At 39.3% G+C, this 22,861-nt stretch overlaps 1 protein-coding gene across 2 annotated transcripts in view; it reads right to left on the bottom strand.

The window, feature by feature from the left end:
• Positions 1–20,775, bottom strand: part of HPGDS (hematopoietic prostaglandin D synthase) — a 29,335-nt gene extending 8,560 nt beyond the window's left edge. The window contains exons 1-4 of one of the 2 annotated variants that reach the window (XM_070408923.1): positions 20,720–20,775; positions 11,339–11,480; positions 8,400–8,492; positions 2,853–2,962 (exon numbers count right to left, since the gene is read on the bottom strand). In XM_070408923.1, coding sequence (XP_070265024.1) covers positions 2,853–2,962; positions 8,400–8,492; positions 11,339–11,471 — 336 coding nt within the window. In that variant the 5' untranslated portion in view covers positions 11,472–11,480; positions 20,720–20,775. The remainder of the gene's footprint in view (positions 1–2,852; positions 2,963–8,399; positions 8,493–11,338; positions 11,481–20,719) is intronic. The other variant, XM_070408932.1, reaches the window with a different exon arrangement.
• Positions 20,776–22,861: the final 2,086 nt, after the last annotated feature.

Raw genomic sequence — 22,861 nt, 5'->3', positions numbered from 1 at the left:
AATGTTCAGAGACATATTTTGTCTTTCAAATTAAATTTAAATTAATTTTAAAATTATAAATTGAATTACCAGCAACCAGTGCTAAAACATTTATGATTATGTTTATTTGATAGATTTTTAAAGCACATGGAATAAGAGAACTATTTTCATCATCCATCTTTACTGCAATATTCTGCTGTTGAAAATTTTATCTGACCACAAGGTGGCAGCAGTACAACCCACTAGGAGACTAGGGGATGAAATACAAAAGACCTACGCAGTTTTCATTGTATACTAGCCAGGTTCTGCTTATATATCAGACAGTCTGTAGCTATTTGCAATATTCCTGAAACACGTTCTCCCTTCATATAATTTATTCATGAGCTTGAATAGCATCCTGTGAAAAGTTTTTTTGAGGTAGGTGGTAAGAGCACTGTTATTCTCATACAAAAGATACCCTTACCGTAAACACTCAAAGAACATTTTCCTCTGTGACGTGCCCACAGAAGGGTACCAAATAGAAAAACAGATAAGGGCAAGCCCATAAGCTGACAGACTGCCAATCGGTGGGGTCTTTGTCATGTGGAACAAAAAGCTTTAGAGAAAAAAAGTCACATAGAAACGGTCGGTAATTAGATTGGATTCAAACTTCTCAACAGCTAGGACACCATATCAGTGATGGCGAACCTTTTGAGCTCGGCGTGTCAGCATTTTGAAAAACCCTAACTTAACTCTGGTGCCGTGTAACATATAGAAATATTTTGATATTTGCAACCATAGTAAAACAAAGACATATTTTTTATATTTATTTTATATATTTAAATGCCATTTAACAAAGAAAAATCAACCAAAAAAATGAGTTCGTGTGTCACCCCTGACACGCGTGTCATAGGTTCGCCATCACTGCCATAGATAAATGTTTTTCAAATACTAAAGAAAAATTACTTTCAACACAGAATTCTATATCCAGCCAAATTTTGAATCAAGTATCAAGATTAAATAAAAATATTTTTAGACAAATAAGGCCCCAAACTTTTTTCTATGCTCAATAAGCTATTAGAGCAGCGGTTCTCAACCTGTGGGTCTCCAACCTGTGGGTCGCGACCCCTTTGGGGGTCGAATGACCCTTTCACAGGGGTCGCCTAAGACCATCGGAAAACACATATATAATTACATATTGTTTTTGTGATTAATCACTATGCTTTAATTATGTTCAATTTGTAACAATGAAAATACATCCTGCATATCAGATATTTACGATTCATAACAGTAGCAAAATTACAGTTATGAAGTAGCAACGAAAATAATTTTATGGTTGGGGGTCACCACAACATGAGGAACTGTATTAAAGGGTCGCGGCATTAGGAAGGTTGAGAACCACTGTATTAGAGGATTGCTCCACAAAAACAAGGACAGAAACCAGGAGAATGGGCCCAGAAAAGCATTGAATGAAGCATCCAAGATGATAAAGAGCTCAGGATGGGACAACTGTGCACTGGGTGTCTAGGGCAACCAAACCAGAGACACAAAAGAGGGACATATCTATACTGTCTGCTGCCATATCTCCTGTCATCAAGACTTCATTTTCATTTTTAGAACTGGAATATGTGCCCCAAATAAACAAAGGAGGAAATAAAGACAGAGGATGGCATCCAAGAGACAGACCCCAACTCAAAAGGAAAACAACCCTGGGATGGCAGTGAAGGGAAGTACGACAGCTGTGCGGAAAACCTAGTCAGCTCTACAGAGGACAATGGGAGGCTCTGGCCAGATATCGACGAGAAAATAATGGGAATATGGATTATCATATCATCGACGCTGTGGAAAACTGTATTAGTAGGTTATAGGATAGTGTGGGAAGGTTTAACAAGAATGAAGCAAATGCAAAAAGACAATTACTAACTTTGAAGAGGAAAAGTGAGAAAGGAAATATTATCGAAGTGTACTATGGCCTGGCCAGCATGGCTTAGTGGTTGAGCATCAACTTATGAACCAGGAGGTCACTGTTCAATTACCGGTCAGGGCACATTCCCAGGTTGTGGACTCAGTACCCAGTAGGGGGCGTGCAGGAGGTGGCCAATCTATGATTATCTTTCATCATTGATGTTTCTATCTCTCTCTCCTCTCCCTTCCTCCCTGAAATCAGTAAAAATATTTTTCAAAAAACTATACCACGATGCACAGTTTTGTATAATGTTTGCATGGGGATACTAATGTAGTCACCAAATACTGATTAACAAAAATTTTTATTATATTGGGAGTTTACAGGAAGCAGAGAGGATGACTGTAAGAGTTAAATTATTTTTTTTAAATCTATATTTTTATTGATTTCAGAGAGGAAGGGAGAGGGAGAGAGAGATAGAAACATCAATGATGAAAGAGAATCAATCATTGATGAGCTGCCTCCTGCACACCCCACACTGGAGCTCAAGCCTGCAACCCAGGCATGTGACCTGACCTGGAATTGAACGGTGACCACATGGTTCATAGGTTGACACTCAACCACTGAGCACGCTGGCTGGGCTAAGAGTTAAATTCTTATTACTATACTAAGATGTCCATAGAATCTAAAATGAGTCAATCAAAGTAAGCCATTTTTATATATCCTATTGATATATGGAGAAGTGAAAATCCTAAAGCAACAGCTAAAAGCACTAAAAAGAGGGTTGTATCTTAGGGGTTATTGTGAAAAGGGTAAGGCAGAGAATCACTGTACTTTGTTTTAAACTTTTTAATATAATTTGTCATTTTTAAACTATAGGTTTGTCTAACTCTGTTAAAAAAAAGGGGGGGGGGACTTAAAAACGCACCTAACAATGTGTTTGACAAAGTGGATCTGATTAATACCAGTAATAGCAAACTGATCACATTACTTTTATATCTTGTTTTTTCTCGGCCCAAGGAAACCGAGACATGAAATCATCCAACGTGTCCACGATAGCATCAACTTGACATTGTTCCAGTTCTGTTTTTCCAGCCAAATCTGTAGAATAGAGAGAGGCCCACAAATATGTTCAACTTAATTTACTATATTAAAACATTAATTTTTTTAGAAGGCAATAGATTCATATAGCTCAAAAATTCAAAATAACAGAAAACAGTATCCAATGAAGAGTAACTTCCACTCTTGCCCCTATCCATCTTATTTTGCTGTTACCAACTACCATATTTTTATTAATTTGTTTTATTAATTTCTTTTATATTCTTTCATTGTTTCTTTATGAAAATAAGAGTGATTTTCCACTCAATATGTGCCTCTCCCATTTGTCCCAGTGATTTTTCCTCACGCGTCACTTACGGGCGTCCTTGCTCTGTTTTCAGCTCCGTGGAACTTCCTTCAGTAGAAGTGCCACATTCTATTTACCCTCAGCTGATTAGGTTTGCTCTCAATCTTTTGCTAATACAAGCAATACCACAATAAATAACCAGTATATATATATATATTTCATTTATTTTGCAAAAAGAATTATTTTCATTTTTGCAGGCAGTTTTTGTCCAGAGCATTTGTTCCTAGAAACTCTAAGTTTAAAATAATAGAGGTGGTTTTTTTTCTTTTATTGATCATCATTTTGCTAAGAAATCATTGGTCTTTCTAAATATATTCTCCCTGGTGTCAATTTAAAATTCTTCAGTGTAAAAGCATTCTAAAATAGATTGCTTTTATACAATGTGTGTATTTACTAAAAATCGAGGAACAGTATACTGACAGTGAGTAAATTGTATATAAATCATACCTCAGCAAGCTGTTAACGGGAAAAAAAGAAATGCCTTAGTGATTTAGGGTCCTTCTGTAAACTATATCGTGTGTGTGGTATTGGCACCGTCGTAATAACTTGGTTATTATTTAACAGGAAAGGAGTAAAGGGGAGACCAGATAATATAGGCATGCCATTTATACTGCTTTGGCAAAAAGCTACAGTTTAACACTCTTCAAGTCTGTTTCCTACTGATTGATGGGGAAGGGGCTGGACAAAGGCAGTAGACACATGCCCAGTAAGATCTGAGTAACATAGAAAGGTGCCTATGTGTCTCCCAGTCACACCTGGAAACAAATGAGTGGCCGGGATGGGTGTGGCCACTGCAAGTGCGTGAAACCTGAATATTTAAACTTCTGGAGTCAATCTCTAGACAAAGGAACACACTCTTCTCTTGAGTGCTTGCCTGGGCTCCAGACTCCTGCTGTAGGGGCTTGCGCTCCCCTTCACCCACGTGACTCACGGCCACGTGGGACTCCACACAATGACTCATGGACTTTAATTAGCTTGGATGCTGAACTGTACTCAGCTGCAACATGGAACGGAAGCTCTGCACACGGCTTGCTTTTGGCTTTGCTGAACCCACAGCTGCCCCTCTTTCAGGACTTGGTTAAGGGGGATGGGACTTTAAAACCTGAGGCATGTGAATCCATGCAAACAAAGCCGTTTACCACATCTCGTTCTCCCGTGGGGGCTTCTGAAAATTCTTATTTAAGTGCTAACCCCACTCCCAAAGCTAGGGAGGAATTAGATTCTCTGGCAACAGTTTTCAGAGGTTGATTCTTCTTTGTGCCCTTGAAAAGTCCTTCCAGGATGGGTGTGGGTTGGAGGGGGTCAATGGGGAAAAAAGGGTGGCATCTGTAATGCTTTCAACAATAAAGATAAATTTAATAAAAAGAAAAGTCCTTTCAAATACATCATTTTCATCCCTACTTTGAATTCCATGTTCAAGGCTTTGGTTATCAATTTTATTCAGATGACTCCTTATCAATACTTTTAGTCCTAAAGACCAGGCCCTATGCTCAGCTTCCTTTTGGATTGTTTGCTGCATATCCTTTTGGCCCCCTGAACTTCCTTCAACAAATCCCAAAATGGAGTCATCACATTCTACCTCAAACCAGCTCTTCCCTCTTCATTCATTCAACAAATAATTACTGGGCTCCAACTGTAGATCAACCCCAACTAGGGCCACAGCAATAAACAAACAAACAAAAAATTTCTTGTCTGCGTGTCACTCATGGTCTTCTAGAGAAGACAGACATTGAAAGGGATATTGCTAGTCAATGCCTGGCCCTTACTCCCTTGTTCAAATATGCTGCCCTCCACATGCCATTATCTATTTTCTAGTCCATATGATGATGATTCTATCTCCACAACATTTCTTGTTGTTGTCTTTTTTCTCACTCCTTCTTTCCTGTTGCTGTCTGAACTATTTTAATGACATCCAAATGTGCATCCCTCAGTCAGGCTAATTAAATATAAAGTATGGCCAGAATAATCTCCCCAAAGTCATAACTATCGTTATGTAGCTTTCTGGGTAAAAACATACAAATGAAGTCAGGCAGAGAAAGATAAATAATGTATGATCTCACTTATAGGTAGAATTTTAAAAAACAAAACTAAACTAAACTTAATACAATATAGATTGATTATTGGCAGGGGGAGGGAGGAGTGTGAGCTGGGTGAAATGGGTACAAGTAGTCAAAAGGTACAAATTCCTGGGGCTATAATGTATAGCATGGCGACTATCCTATATAATAAAAGGGTAATATGCAAATTGACCCTAACAGCAGAATGACTGGGAATGACTGGTCACTATGACATACACTGACCACCAGGGGGCAGACGCTCAATGCAGGAGATGCCCCATGGTGGTCAGTGTGCTCCCACAGGGGGAGCTCTGTTCAGCCACAAGCCAGGCTGCCAGCTGCCAGCACAGCAGTGGTGGCGGGAGCCTCTCCCGCCTCCTCAGCAGCACTAAGGATGTCCGACTGCAGCTTAGGCCTGCTCCCCGCTGGCAAGTGGACATCCCCTGAGGGCTTCCGGGCTGCCAGAGGGATGTATGACTGCCAGCTTAGGCCCGATCCCCTGGGGAGCAGGCCTAAGCCAGCAGGTGGACATCCCCTGAGGGGTCCCAGACTGTGAGAGAGCACAGGCAGGGCTGAGGGACGCCCGCCCCCCCCCCCCCCCCCCAGTGCACAAATTTTTGTGCATCGGGCCTCTAGTCCTATATAATAAAATCCTAATATGCAAATCAACCGAATGGCAGAACAACCGGTGGAATGACCAGTTGCTATGATGCACAATGACCACCAGGGGGCAGATGCTCAATGCAGGAGCTGCCCCCTGGTGGTCAGTGCACTCCCACAGCTGGAATGCCACTCAGTCAGAGCTGTGCTCATGACTGGCAAGCACAGCAGTGGTGGCGGAAACCTCTCCCGCCTCCACTACAGCACTAAGGAATGGCAAGCCAAGCGGTAAGGAGCGAGCAGATGGGAGGTTAGGAATGAGAGGTCTCAGATTGCAAGAGGGATGTTGTGCACCGGGCCTCTAATACTGTATAGTATATTTGAAAATTGCTAAGAGAATAGATCTTAAAAGTTCTCATCACAAGCCCTGTTCAGGTGGCTTAGTTGGTTGGAGCATCGTCCCATACACCAAAAAAAGGTTGCAGGTTCATTTCCTGGTCAGGGCACATACATAGGTTTCAGGTTGGATCCCAGGTTGGCTGCTTACAGGAGATAACCAGTCAATGTTTCCCTCACACATAGTTGTCTCTCTCTCTCTCTCTCAAATTAATAAACATATCCTCAGGTGAGGATTTTTTTTAAAAAAGTTCTCATCTCAAGAATTATTTGTAACTATGAGTGGCGATGGATATTAACTAGATTTATCCTGGTGATTACTTAATATATAAATACTAGAGGCCCAGTGCACAAAAATTTGTGCACTTGGGGGGTCCCTCAGATGGCCTGCACCCTCCCACAGACCAGGAGCCCTCAGGCGATGTCCGACTGACAGCTTAGGCAGTTGGCCTCCTTCTGCAGGAGGTGACCCATGGGCTGATCGGGGGATGGCGCCAGCCGGTGAGCAGCTGGTCCCGCCCCCCAATTGCCTCTCCGCCACTGCTGGTCGCCACCACCTCTCAATCGCTGTCCCCTCCCTCTGCCCACTGGCACCCGCCTTGGCTGGCCTGGCTCCACCCACTCACCAGCTCTACCCACCACTGACTGGTCATAATTTGCATATCAGGCTTTTATTATATAGGATATAGAATCATTATGTTGTACACCTGAAGCTAATCTAATTTTATATGTCAACTAGTGGCCCAGTGCACGAAATTTGTGCACTGATAGGGTCCCAAGGCCTGGCCAGCGATGAGGACCGATCGGGGCTTTCCGGCTGCCAGCCAGGGCCTTCCTTACCCAGCTCATTCTGCACTGCCCCCTGGTGGTCAGAGCATGTTATAGTGAGCAGTCAAATTCATGGTCAGTCGAACTCCCAAGGGGACAATTTGCATATTAGCCTTTTATTATATAGGATTACATCTCAATTTTTAAAACCTGCAATTGCTTAAGGAATGACATCCATACTGTGAATCTTTCTCACCAGATCCCAATCTATTTTTCTATCGGTTTCTCTTTCTACTACTCTACTCTGCAATTTTTAAAAATTTTTAAATTATTTTTATTGATTTCAGAGAGGAAGAGAGAGATAAAAACATCAGTGATGAGAAAGAACCATTGATCGGCTGCCTCCTGCAGGCCCCTACTGGGCATGGAGCTGGAAACCCAGGTATGTGCCCTTGACTGGAATCGAATCCGGGACTCTTCAGTCTGCAGGCCCACACTCTATCCACTGAGCCAAACCACCTAGAGCAACTCTGCAAATTTAAAGTGCTTTTCATACTCTCTGCCTGGATTGTTCTAGCTAGCCCAAAGATTCTCCAAATGAAGTCCATGGACCAGCTGCATCAGCATGATCGAGGAAATTGTTAAAAATGCAAACTTTTGGGTCCTACCCCAGATGATTGACTCACAATCTCTGCAGTCAAGGCTGAACATTCTGAGTTTTAATGAGCCTCCATGCTATCCTGATGCACATACAGTCTGAGAAACACTGCCCAAGTCCAAGCTTCCTTTTGAAATTCTAGGGACTCGTCAAGCTCAACTCAAATGTCATTTTCACTTCAAAGTCAAATTTTCATAGTCAGAAGGAATCTCCATCTCTTCTAAACTTCCAAAGAATTTCATTTGTTGAAATACGTGTTAGTGCAACATAAATTTTATATACACATTATTTTGGTTAAAAAATAAACTTGTTTAATGAATATAGTGTGTGTGTGTATATATATATATATATATATATATATATATATATAATTTTTTAATTATTATTTTTTATTTTTTATATATATTTTTTATTTTAGAGAGCAAGGGAGAGGGAGAGATAGAAACATCAATGATGAGAGAGAATCATGGATCAGCTGCCTCCTGCATGCCCCCTACTGGGGATCGAGCCCACAACCCCAGGCATGTGCCCTTGACCGGAATCAACCTGGGACCCCTCAGTCCACAGGCCAACACTCTACTCACTGAGCCACACCGGCCAGGACTAATTTTTTTGTCAGTCACCAAAAATCTTAAAACACAATACACAAATTACCTGTGTTTTTGGTCAAGTATCTCGCTATTGCTAGGCTCTGGTGAAGATTAAGTCCATCAACTTCCAAAATGGGGATTTTGCCAAATGGAAGAGCTTAAAATAAAAAGAGGAAAGAATCAACTTCCATAATAAAATCAAGTATTACAATACTCCCATTTTTTACTGATAATTGTGGAAACAAGGCATGATTTTAAAGTCATGGAATTCTTGAATATTTATTTTAAAGGAGACATTAAGCATCCTCAAGTGGAATCTTTACATTTTACAAGTTTTGTGTGTGTGTGTGTTTTTTAAATAGAGTTGTTTGTTAGAAGACCTTCTATACAGTTAATGACAGAACCAGGTTGAAAACCCAGTTAACTCTATATTATACCATGCATTATCTCATATACTAGTACTTACATATGCTTACTACTTAATTAAAAAAAAAAACACCTTTTTTTTTAAAGCTTCATTAATTTTTAAGTCCTTAATCAGGGACCACATTAATTATTCTTTAAAACCATAGTCTGAGTAATATGGAGAGCTTGACTTACATGTTGAATTATGGTAAGGAATTTAGCAAAATTCTCTTTTTGATGAGGGACTATTTGAAGTATATGGTAAGGCAGCAAGCACATTTGTACAAACACAGGACAGACTCATAGCAGATATCATATTAATATTTAGTCTGTAAGCCCTACTTTGTTTTGTTATCAAACCTATTATATTTTTGTCAGAAAGCAATATATATTATAGAAAGCTTCTAAAATGAAGATAAATAAAAATAGTTCTACCACATAATTATAACCATTTTAGTATTTTATTGCTTTCCCATATATATTGAAAAACAATTATAGTGTATATATGTGGGCTTTTATGCAAAAGATACAAATTTTTATCCTCTTTAAACCACTTTTGTGTTCGGTCTTCGTTATTTGACACCATATCCTAACTATCATAAACTTTAAGATCCCTTTTAACTCTATAAAAATATTTTTTAAAATATTAAGAAAATCCAGCAATTCCATTTTTCAATAACAATGAAAAGTTAAGGTAAAATAGGGTATGAGGCCCTAAAAAAAAAAATCTAAAAACGTATCTAAAAGCTGACATTTTTAAATGTATTATCTCTACCTCTTGACTTAATTAGTGGTAGAATTAATTTTCACCTATTTTATGTCCACAGAATGAAAAACCCCATATAAAAATTCTGATATTGGAAGAAACGTGTGGACATCAATGGCAAATTTTCATGAGAACAGAAAACAAAATATTCTACCCCACCAGAGAAGAATTCTCTGATAACAAAGAGTGGCTTTTAAGGAGCTCATGCTTCCCAAAGGCACGTTGCAATACTTATTGTTTACACCCCATTTATCACAGTGTTATTGCTGTCAGCATTATCTAGTACAAGGAGCTCAGGTCATAGTATGAAATTGACCTGTGTTTCAAAATTGCTAGGGCTGTGAACTTGGGAAAATTACCTAAATTCTGTGTATTTCAGCTATCCCAATTATAGAATAAAAATAATAATATATCCCATGTAGGCATGCTAGATAAATTAAATGCAACAGAGGCTGTAGACTCTACAGTGTAGAGTATCTACCAAGTGCCAGCTAGTCTTCAAGAACCCAATAGTTATTTTCTTCAACTTCATCTTTATGTGATTTTATAATAATCCAGCGATAAATATGTGGATTTTAGGTGTAATTAGTGTTTAATATTTCTAGATAACATGGCAAACATCTTACAGAGGATGACTTACAGCTTATTGAGAACCACACACTGTTGTTTGTTAGATGTAATGATATTTCCAATTCTTCCCCATTGTCCTCAATGCTAAGTTGCATGTTTTGATTGGGTTACCCAACTGATTTGTCCGTTTGCTCTTTTCTCTGATCAAACAGATCCCAGTTTTGTTTTCATATCCACCCCTCTCTTATATAGTCACATGCCTCATAGAAATTGATTCCATCCCCAACTTCAGAGGGGGACTGGGTGGTTCTCCGGTTCTTCCCATCCCCTTTGCCAGTGACTGATTCCAAAATGGACATGTGACTCAGTTTGTGCCAGCGAGACATGGGAAATTTGCTGAGGGCTTCTGGGAAAGCTTTTCTTTATTCTTCTGGAAACACTTAAGGAGCAGTTCTCTCCCTTACTCTTTCTCATATATCCTCTTAGCATTGCTCTTCAAGGCTGTTTGGCTGGAATTGCAGGAAGCACATGGCTACCAGCCTCATGATACAGCCAACACACAGAGGAGGAAATGAATAAAGCCATCCTTGGAAACCTGTTCTACTTCTGGATTTTCAGTTTTGTGATACAATTCTTTTTTTAAAAAATTATTATTTAAGCCATTTTGAGTTTGGTTTTCTGTTAGAGCAGCACATTTGATCCACCGTTAAAACATAGGGATCCGTAGCAACTCTGTCAAGAATATTGACTTCAGCTCTACCCAGTTTGGCTCAGTGAATAGAGTGTGAGCCTGCAGACCAAAGGTCCTGGGTTCGATTCCAGTCAAGGGCACGTATCTCGGTTGCAGGCTCCTCCCAGGCTTGGGCCCTGGTTGGGGTTGGTGCAGGAGGCAACCAATCAATGTGTTTCTCTCACATCAATATTTCTCTCTGCCTTTCCCTCCCTCTTCCATTGCTTCTAAAAATCAATGGAAAAATATCCTCAGGTGAGGATTAAAAAAAATTGACTTCAGTATCCCCATTTCAGCTCTTCTGACATATTGGTTTATCTTTATATTCTCTTTCACTGCTGTTTGTATTTTTACCTCGAATAAGAAATTTTCTGGGTCACATAGCATTTATTTAGCTTGCCTGAACTGCTGTTTCTCAATACAAAGCTATGTGAGATTAAAATTCTTTAGTTTTTCATTTCCCTGAAGAAAGAAAACATTCTGGAAAAATATTTTCCCTACATTTTCATCAACTGTTATTTGTGCTACTTACTTGGTTTGATTTCAGGCCAATCAGCTTGTTCTATTCTGTGGTCTTCATACTTTATGTCCAAATATGCAAATATGTAACGAATAATTTCTGCTCTCCCCCTCATATTAAAATAAATGAGTTTGTAGCTTGGCATTGTGTAATTCTGGAAAGAGAAAAATGGAGGGATTATTTTTACAGCCCTCTAGAGATGTTCAACATTTTTCTTTGGGGACATTTTGAAAACTTTATGGCATCTTTTGAGATAACGGGAGATATTAAAAGATATTTCAAAACCATAATTATAAATCACTATCCTAGTAATATATGGGATGACTTGAAATAACATCAGGACTCTTTTTAAGAACTAGCTGGAACATTCCAGTGAAATAACCAAATTTAATTTTATTATAAAAAGACTCCTGAGTAAGAGGGTATCTGCCCACCAACCTTCAGAGGATGGAGTCAGAACTTTGCATTTTAAGATGTCTTTGTCCTGCCTTTAGTCACTTGTAGTAGATGGTGTTTGACATTTGGTTTGTTGTTTGCTTTGTTGACACAGCTGAGTTTGTGAGGACAGTTGGGTACGGATGGAAGGGGCAGGGTACACACAGCAGAAACATGAGCCAGCCATGCCAACCTCTCACCCCCTCTCCCCTCACCCGTGGCTTTTCCCTCTGGGATCAAAGGCTTAGGGAAACAATGCTCTCTTTTCTTTCTTACTGGTCCATGCTGCTGGCTTTCCTGGGTTGCTTGCAGCATATAAACATACCCCATCTTGGGGACCTCTGTTGGGATGGGACAACGGTGAACATAATTCTCCAGTCCCCCTATAGAGGAGCAAGGAAGAAAGCAAGCAAACTTTCTTTCTGTTTCAGAGAGTTTTCTAATACTAGCTCTACTGGCTAGATGCATGTCACTATATCATTTTGTGAGATTTTTATGTTTTGTGTAATTTCATTTCCATTGTTTTTTGTTTATGTTAATCCTCACCCAAGAATATTTTTTCCATTGATTTTTAGAGAGAGTGGAAGGGAGGGAGGGGAACAGAGAAGGAGAGAAACATTGAAGTGAGAGGGACACATCAGTTGGTTGCCTCCCACGTGTGCCCTGACCAGGGGAATGAACCTACAACCCAGGTATGTGCCCTTGACTGGGAATCGAACCCACAACCCTTTGGTGCATGGGACAACTCTCTACCACTGAGCCACAACAGCCAAGGCTCATTTCCATTGTGTTTAAACAATTAATTATTTTAAGCACTAATAGTAGACTGTATTATAATTGTATAATAATTAGAAACATTTTCATTTGAAATTCGGTTCTTTCATGTAGTTACTGTGTATTTTTGAGCTAGCCAACAAAATCTCACTGAATTTTAAATCACACTTTTTATAGAGAAAGATATTAATATGGATTTGGCGATTTAATGAGGTAATACATGTAAAGCATTTAGAACAATGCTAAACACTTAATAATTATTAGTTATTAATAATAATAACTTTGAACTGGTTCTATAGTGAAGAATAAGCACTTTGAATAGAGCACACTAAAAATAATAATTATAATAATTGCATAAATAAAAATCATAAGTAACAATTATTTATTTAAACTGGCAAGTTTAAACATTTTATTCTCTACTAAGGAAATCTTTCAAAGATATTACTAGAAAGTTAGATAAAAAGAAAAGCTGGGCTCCAGCCTCAAAGTTCCATCGAAGTCACATCACGTAAAAGGTCAAACACAAAACATAGAAATCTAAATCACCAAAGTGCATAGTTTAGGTTCATGCATTCATGGTATCTATCTGTGGAGAGGACGGCTGGAAAGCATGGTCTGGTTGACTATCTTGACCCCCTCAGCCCAGGAAATGATGGGCTGGTGCTTCCTAAGGAGTCGTTTCTCTGGGCCGGGGTTTCCATGTGCGCAGGTTGTGGAGTGGTGCTCCTTGCTAAAAAGTCCCCCAGATCATTCTGTGTCCTGTCTCATCCCATTCGCCATCCATTTCCCACCCAAGTGAAAGGTGCTGCATGTCACACGCATCAATATGTGAGGGAATGTTCTCTGTGGACAAGAGTTCACTGGAGTAAACTAATAAATATTCCAACGTTTACAGCCCTAAATTCCTTTGGGAAAGAATGCATACAGGAAGTTCATAGTTGGGGAACTAAAGGAATTGCCCATCAGAATAATGAGACTATTTTCAAGTCCCTTAGAAATGCTGAGCTTAGAAATAAATAGTGGGAAAGATATGAGAGCACAAAAAATAAATGAAAAATGTGAAGTAGTAGATTTCCTTCTGAAAAAAAAGAAACATTTTATGTAATCATAAAGGAAAAATTCTTATCTCGGAAATAAAAAGCATAATTGTTGTAATTCTTTAATCTATTTGTTTTAAGTCTTAAAAGAACAACAACAACAACTTCTTCAGAGTGGGAAAAGTGTCATTCTTTGTTGCAGTTCCTATTTGAAAAGCATTTTACATTGATTTTTGTTGTCTTAGGTCAAAGGTTCCATAAAAATAAAGAAATTATATTCTTCTTATAAACATTACATGTACATATAGGTTCATATATGTCCATTATGGTCAACATTAAAATGTAAACATGTAACCTTTTCTCATTTGGTCAAATGCCACATAAATGTCTAACTTCTCAATTCTGCATGAAAACAAAGAGATTGTATTGTTGTTAATTTACAACATTATGCTATTTTATAGTGCATTTCACTCAAGCACAGAAGATATTTTATATTTTATTTTTATTTTTAATTTTCTTTATTGATTAAGGTATTACATATGTGTCCTTATCTCCCCTTTGCCGCCCCCCCCCTCCCCGCCCCTCCCCTCATGCCCTCACCCCTCTGGTGTCTGTGTCCATTGGTGAGGCCTATATGCATGCATACAAGTCCTTTGGTTGATCTCTCCCCCTTATCCCCACCCTCCCCTACCTTCTCTCTGAGGTTTGACGGTCTGATCAATGCTTCTCTGTCTCTAAATTGCACAGAAGATATTTTAAAACTCTTGGCAGAGATGGGTAGTTATCCGCATTTCTCTGCAAATATATCTTTAAATCTAAGATTTGGCACAGGCCTGTGAACATCTGACAACTGCTTATTTCTCCTTCCAGAACATCCTTTCAACAGTCAGAACTCATTAATGAAGCTGTACTGGCACACCACATTCTTGTAGTTACTTGCATAATTATATTTTCTACTGAACAAGAATCTGTTTTCTTGATTTCTACAGCTACAAATCCCAAACTTTAAGACTTTTGTTTTTCAGGATATACGTGCTCATTTTTATAACAACACCAACAAAAATGAGTAAAGGTAAATGCAGTTGGAAACATTTACTGATTCTAAAAATCCTTTCTATATTTTTTAAAGCTTTGGCTTAAAAACTAACATTAGGAATTTCAAGTAAATGTTTCTATGGCCAATGAAAATAGATAAGGAAATAGAGGATAGTGTCTAGAATAATATATTTCCCCCTCTTATTTCATTTAGCATTGTCTCAGTAATCTCACTTTATTAAAGACTTTATTTCATAAAGATAATGGACCAAAGGACAAAGGTAAAACATATCCCAGCCCGCACCAAAGGATGCAGTGAGGAACAACTTCAAGGTGAAGGCAAGGTATGGTTTTGGAGTCACCCCTGACACGACCTGAATGGTCTTGAGCAAGTCTTAGCTTTAGTCTCCTTTCCTGTAAAATGGTAATGAAACTATTGTGTGTAAAATATGGTGCTTGGCACATGGTATTGACGCTGTTGTAATAACCTGGTTGTTAGTTACAGGAAAGGAGCAAGAGAAGACCAAATAGTAGAGGCAGGCCATTTGTACAGCTTTGCCAAAAAGCTGCATTTAACACTCTCCACGTCTGTTCCCCGCTGATCGATGGGGAAGGGACAGGACAAAGGCAGTTTAGACACATGCCCAGTAAGGTTCGAGTGATGTGCAAAGGTGCCTACGTGTCTGCCAGTCACACCTGGGAACAAATGAGTGGCCACTAGGATGGGCGCGGCCACTGCAAATGCATGAAACCTGAATATTTAAAACTTCCTAACACAGGAAGTTCCTGCTCTCCCCTCTTACTCTTCTCCCTCTCATGCACCAGGTTCCTAGCTCTCCTGTGGCAAGGGGGTGCGCTCCCCTGCACCCACCTAGCGCACGGCCATGTGGGCCTCCACACATGGACTAATGGACTTTAATCAGCTTGGATTCCGAACCACACCGGCTGCAACATGGCACGGGAACTCTGGACACTGGCCTTGCTGCTGGTTCTGCTGGAACCCAGCTGCACCTTTTCCAGGACTGGCTTAGGGGCAAGGGATTTTGGAACCTAGGAAATGGAACTTCACACCACATCCCATCCTGCCATCCAAATCTTAGAAAATTCCTTTTCTGAAGATATGGCAAGAACCTCACTCCCACGAGCAACCAGGGAGTTTAATTCTCTGGTAGTAGTATGAGTTGAAAAAGAAAAGGGAGAATAAAAAGGAAGAGAGGGAAGGAGAAGGAAAGGGAGGCACGGCTCCCACCACAGTAGAGGCGAGTGTCCAGCTTTGTGTGATTTGACTGGACTCAAATCCTCGAGATCATGTTCTTTGATAAACCCGTCCTGCTGCAAGCACAAAAAAATAAAAATGAAGTATAGAAAAAAAATACATAGTTGGGATTAAAAGGAAGATAAGCTTTGCCTGGGCCAAAGTGAGCAGAAACAAACGCAATGAGCAGGACTCTAAATTCTGCGGGAGGCGGGGCCAGCCAGGAGGTTAGCTCCTTCAGAGTAAAGGGGAATAAAATCCTGCCCATAAAATGGTAGCGCTTGAAACTAGGGTTTGGTGGCCAGTTTTATAAAAATTTTTAAAAGGTCAAATTGCCACCTCTAAGAGGAAAATATCTGAAAAGTCACAAGTAATTAATGTTACAAATAAAAGAAGATCATAGCAGATAAAGCAGATCATTAAAAATCATAAGCTACCACTACAGATAACTTTATGTCATTAAATCTAAATGGGGAAAATTTGAATGGTTTATACATTAACACAATCAAATAAAACAGAAACCAGGAGCCTGCATTTAACAATAATCAGTAAAGAAACCGAACTGGTAATTAGTTACACCCACCAAAGACACAGGGCCCAGGTGATTTTACAGGCAAATTTTACTTAATCTTCAAGGAAAAGACAATCCTTGTCTTTTACAAGTAGTTTCAGGGAATTGAAAAATTAAGAAAAGTCAACGATATATTAAAAGAGGAAGAGTATAGATATATCTTACTTATAAACATAGATATAAATACTCTAAATAACTTATTAGCTATTCAAATTTAGTAGAGTATGAAAAGAAATAAAATATAATGACAAGATATGTTTATCCCAGGAATGGAAGATGTGTTATCACCAAAACATCTATCTGTATAATATACGACAGTAATAGATTAAAAGAAAAAAAACCATAAATCATATTCTCAATAGATGCAAATAAACCCTTTTAAAAATGTATAAAATTAATCATTCATTCGTGTTAAAAAATCTATAAAAACAAACAAACACAAACCTCTTGGCAAACTGGAAATAGAGGAAAACTTCCTAAACCTAATAGAGTCTCTACAAAAACTTCAGAGCAAACATCATACATAATAGAAAACCAAAAGAAGCATTTCCTTTAATGTCAGGAATAACAAGAACCTTACTACTATTCAACATAGTCCCAGGTGGCCTAGTTAATTCAATAAGATAACATCTGTAAGGAGTGGAAAGAAGAGAAAAACTATCCTTATTTATAATCAAAACTAGCGGGGGGGGGGGGGGGGGGGGGTTCCCCCCTAGCCTGGCCTGTGCTCTGTCACAGTGCGGGAGCCCTGTGATTGATCGCCCCAAAGAGGTAGGCCAGAGCCGTGGAGGCCGGGCCTCTCAGGCTGGAGCTGGGGAGGCTGGACCCCCCAGGCCTGGCCATGAGCAGAGCTGTGAGGAGGCAGGACTCCCAGGCAGGCTCGGTGCCATGCATGCAGTGTCAAGCCCCGCCCCGCCCACCTGCGTGTGCCCGCTATGCGCGCAGCCATCTTGTGACGGCGTGAGGACCACCTAGGCTTTTATTAGTAAGATGATTGTCTACCTTCAAAATCCAAGATAAACCTGATCCTGAATTTCAAATGGAAATGCTAAGGACCAAGTAGCCAAGATAAATTAAGAGAAAAAGAAAGGACTGGACCTACCAGATAGCAGGACATATAGAAAACCTTGCAATTCAGATAATGTGATCTTTGTTTAGGACTAGACATACAGAGATGCATAGCATCTCAAAACAACCTCAGATAATACACAGCTGATACGACATTACAGTGGGGACACAAAGGAACGAGGTTAAAATGGTTCTGAGACGCCCTGGCTGATTTGGCTCAGTGGATAAAGCATCAGCCTATGGACTGAAGGGTCCCAGGTTGGATTCCAGTCAAGGTCACGTACCTTGGTTGAGGCTCAATCCCTGGCCCTGGTTGGTGCATGGGCAGGAGACAACCAATGGATGTTTCTCTCTCACATCGATGTTTCTATCTCGCCCTCTCCCTTCCACTCTCTCTAAAAAGCAATGGAAGAATATCCTCAGGTGAGGGTTAACAACAACAAAAAAATGGTTCTGAGACAAAAGAGGAAAAACACACGTAATCAGATTCCAACTTTACATAATACATGAAAATAACACCCAGGTGGGTTATAGACCTAAATATGATTTGACTGGCCTACGGAAATTCTAGTGTCATGCTGGCCTCTTATTTCCTGTTAGCTTCGTTGCTGAGCCCTTCCACTGTCATTCTGTGTTAAGAATCCCACATACGTAGGGAAAGCTGCATATTTTCCTGAAATGATACAGAAACAGGAAGTTAAACCGTTGTTTGTGCTTAAAGAACTCCTTTATTCGTAAAACTAACCACTACCTTCCTTCTACTCCAAAGAAAGTCATGTAAAGTTCCTGATTCAGCAGACAATTAAAAGCCCTCTTAGAATTCTCTGAAAAATAAGATACATAGTTTCTTAAAAACACACCATATGAATAATGACTAGTAAATACCCTGGATAGAAACTTTCACATATGAATGCATATGAATTTAGCCATTAAATGCAAAAGAAGATTTAGCTTTAACATATGCTAAACTAGTTTAGAAATTAAATATTTTACAGTGTTTTTAAAAGTTCTGTCTTTCTACTAGCTTTGTAGCTCTTTTTACTTCATATTACCATAATACATTTCAGTGTAGTAATTTGATAGTTTATTGTAGCAGTAGTTTGATAAAATAAACTTTTATTATAATAAAAACCATTTTATTTTAACTAAGCCAGTATTTTATTCTGCACATTGTTGTAAGAGCAGTGAAACAGTCTAAAAAATTCTAGTGCTTGTGCCAGAAAGGTGACAACACTCCAAATGTAACTCTCTGACCCTAGCCAGTTTGGCTCAGTGGATAGAGCATCAGCCTGCGGACCAAAGGGTCCCGGGTTTGATATCAGTCAAGGGCACATACCTTGGCTGCAGGCTCCTCCCCGGCCCAGGCCATGGTCGGAGCTTGTGCAGGAGGCAACTAATTGATGTGTTTCTCTCACATTGATGTTTCTCTCTGTCTTTCCCTCTCTCTTCCACTCTCCTTAAAATCAATGGAAAAATATCCTTGGGTGAGGATTAACATACAAAAAACAAATGTAACTCTCTGGCAAAGGAGACTAATATCCAGTTATTAAGGTTGTGCCCCTTAAGATTTCAGCAGGTAACCGAAAAAAGGGATGGGATTTTTGGAGTAATTTTGATGGATAGAAAACTTACAAGTAAGGGATTATTAACCATAGAACCTAAATGCTATTTACCCTACTTTATTTTATTCATGAAAGTGTTGGCCTACATGAGCGAGCTCTTACTCTTAAATAAAAGGAATTTTGAACATACTTGGGAATTCTAGATACGGTTTTATGTTATTGATTTTTTTATGCCTATGAGTTTTCAGTATAAAAACAAAGATTGCTTGTGAATTTGCCAGCTGTTCTTTGTTACAACCTAACTTGACCAGTAATAATTAAAGCATAATGTATGTACTCTCATTGACTAGACTACAGTGTTTTGAAATGCAACAATTGGATTCAGAAAGCAATCGCCTGAGATGTTACTGTCTACGCGGGAATTTCTTGCACATATTGACATGAAACCCATTAACAGTTGGTGGTGAAGCATGCTAATTTCCCTCATTCCCCGAGTGCCTAAGCATTTCCAGTTTAGTTTTGGAGAAGTTGCCAGGTTGGAGTTAAATTGTAGGACAATAGAGAAATATAAAAATTTTTGTTAACTGAGTAAGTTATGGATTTGAATCAAACACCAGATATTTAATTTTTAATTAGCAAGACAAGATATCTATTTTCCTATCAAAGACCAACTAATTATTTTCAATGCTTGCCTCACATTAAAGCCAAAGCAGGAGGAATAATTAAAATATGCTTTGGGAACTGTGAGTTCCAATTTCTGGCCTGGGGCAAATGCCTTAAATGATCTTTGAAACCAAATGATGATAGAATGCAATTCTTGGCAAAACGCAGGGACACTTCAAAAAAAAAAAAAAAAATGAGCCTTAAAGTGATAGAAAATATTATAAATAAAATACCTGAACTTTTTTTTTTTTTTGGCTTGCCTAAAAGAGACCCTTCCTCCCAGGGCGGTACTGTCTCCGACAGGTGCAGGATCAGCATTTGCCCAACCCTGAGACTGAGTGCCCCTTACACTGTGTGCCCTGGTGCCTCACTCCCTCACTTGCCCCTTCCTAGTCCTGGCCCTGGTGGAAAGGACCTATAATAATAATGGCCAACAGGTACTAATCACTCATTGTGTGCTAGTCACTATGCTAAGAAGGTTTCAGTGTTAACTCTAATTCTTTCTGATAGAGACACAGCAAAGTTGCCCACCCATGTCCATCTTCCTTCTTCCTAACAAAAATACCTATTTTACATGAGGGTAGGGAAGAATAAAATCCCTACACCTTTTTAAAAGAAAAAGAAAAAAGAAAAACTATGACATTCTCTACTGCTTCAGACACTGAAAACATCACTTGGGAAAATTCTGGAACAATTCACAAACCTGGGATCAGGACAGGCTTTTCCCCTCTGGTATTGACAGTATTTTCTATGTTAAAATCCACTTGAAGGATCTTTTAAAAATCTTTTAAAATCACCTAGTACCTATACTTCTCTTAGAAATTACCATTTGATTTCCACTTGGCCACTAACATAGAGAGGCTCTGAGCAAGTGAAATGGTGAGAAAAGATAGTCACTCTCACACAGAGAATATGACAGTAATAGAAATAAAACCTTAAACAGTAAAAAGTATCTGGTTTCTTATCTTTGAGGAGGTCAATCATATCACTTACTTGTGCCGTGTCTCTGTGGAGTCTCTAGATTCTTTCTCGCCCTCCTATGTGACTGCAGTTTGGGTTTATATGATGAGTAACTCAGGGTCACAAACCAATGAGAGAAGCGACTCACTTCCACCTAAGTCTCTTCCTTCATTTCTTAGATGAAATATGCCTGCCAAGCAGTTCAAGCCTGCAAAGACCTCTTTTGTAGGATCCCTGCGCATACCTAACCTGGCATATTTGCATACAGTTGGTAAAGTCAAATTTAATGGTGTGATGTGTGCCTATTGCTAAAAATAAATTTATTTTTAAAGTCTCACCCTCGGGCTCCTGGAGAATGAGCAAATGTTAGTAGGAGGAAACCCTCAGTACAGATATGCACGTGGTTGGCTTCTTCAAGTCAGTGGAGGATCCTCGGCTCACCACCTCCTCACCGGAACCTCCCGCGCAGTCTCATCCTTTACCTGCCGTATGTTCCTTCATCGCAGTGCCTGACAACATAGTGTACTTTGCTTGTCTGCCCTGTAGAATGCCCATTGTTTAGTTTACTGTGTGTCCTCCGAACTGGGGGGAGTGCAGAGCACATCATCGACACTAGTATATATTTAATCAATGAATGGTCTCAATGTGTATTTCCCCACAATTCACATTTTCACATATTCTCCTTGCTGCTAGTCTATTTTACTTACACTCACTTCTCCAAAGAGCCATATTGTTTAAAGTAACCCTGGAATGGGATATTCTGATATAGCTTGTGGATAATCTTTATACAGATTAGTAACAAGTGCGTAAATGTTTCTTAAATACATTTTTCATTCCTTGGTGCACAAATTAATTCCAGTTACACCTGTAGGACGGCTCAGTGGAAAGATCCAGTGAGACACCTGCCTGTGCACTATGGGCTCGCAGATTGCCCGCGAAGCATTTAGTGACAGGCTGCTGTCAACTTCCAGAAATTCATACTCAGGCAGCAACAGCACCCAGTCAGCCATGCGATATTTCCCATTTCCAAGTGCTTTAAACTTTGTAAACTGTGTATACACCCACGTATTGTAAACATAAGAAATGGAAATAAATATAAATATGAGTCTGTCAAAGTGTAATTACGAAGACATAATGACAACCCCTTACCTGCCAAATAGATACAGTAAGTCACTATCAGGGGCAAATGGACTGGGAGCTATACAACGTTAACACATTTTTATTTTTATTTTTTACTTTCATTGAGTTTTAACTTACATTAAAAACATCAATCCCCATCTTATGGATGAGGAAAGAGAGATAGGGGTAAACTTCCCAAGAATTTTGGATGGACAAACTATTGCACTCAGTGCATTGCTTGGTAGGTAGTTTCTACTTGATAAGTATTAGTGGTTACTGCCTATTTCTTTAATAATGGAAAAACAAATGTATTTTAAAAACTAGCCCTCATGTAGTTCCTCTTTGTTTATTTCATCCGGTAAAGGGGAAGTGTTCAGACAAACCCCCTGCTGCTCTAGCTGCTCTGCTGATGGAGAAAGAAGGAAGTCTCTGGGAGAAGCCCACAGAGCTTTCTATCATCAGCTTCACGATTAAAGTCAGCTTCTTGAGACACTCACACTGAAGTATTTAAACCGATGGAGACCGCAGGAAATGGAATGTGTGTTTCTCTTTCTGCTTCTAACCTCTTTGGGTAATTGAAATGCATTTGCAAATCTTCAGTGTCTTTGTTTCCCCAGATTTCCATGGTGATGATGCTATTTTTCTTATTTGACTCCTCAGATGCTGTGAAGAATGTTACAGTAATTATCTCCAAAATTGTGAGTAAATGCTTTCTGCCCAGCTCTTTGGCTGAATGAGGATTCCCAGATGTAAGCAAGTAACTGTAGTATAAATAGCTAATATTTGTTAACTGCTTTCTGTGGGCCAGGCATTGAGCAAAGTGCTTGCCATACATTATCTCATTTAATTCCCACAAAATAACATCGCAAATGGTGTGCATGCCCTTGAATGCAGTTATGTAACTGACGAGGGCATGTCACGAAAACATTTCTGGATGTACGATTTCTCAAACACTTGAATCTTACCCATGAGAGTTCATTTTCACTCTTCTGTCAAGAATGGGGAAAATAAGCATTAGAGTAAGTTAACTTGTCAAGGTTTTCCAGAATCAATTAC

Source organism: Myotis yumanensis, unplaced genomic scaffold (genome assembly GCF_028538775.1).
Source record: "Myotis yumanensis isolate MYYU_CA2020_CCGP unplaced genomic scaffold, mMyoYum1.0.hap1 SCAF_1, whole genome shotgun sequence".
In the NCBI taxonomy this organism is placed as follows: Eukaryota; Metazoa; Chordata; class Mammalia; order Chiroptera; family Vespertilionidae; genus Myotis; species Myotis yumanensis.
This window is presented reverse-complemented; position numbering and strand designations above follow the sequence as displayed.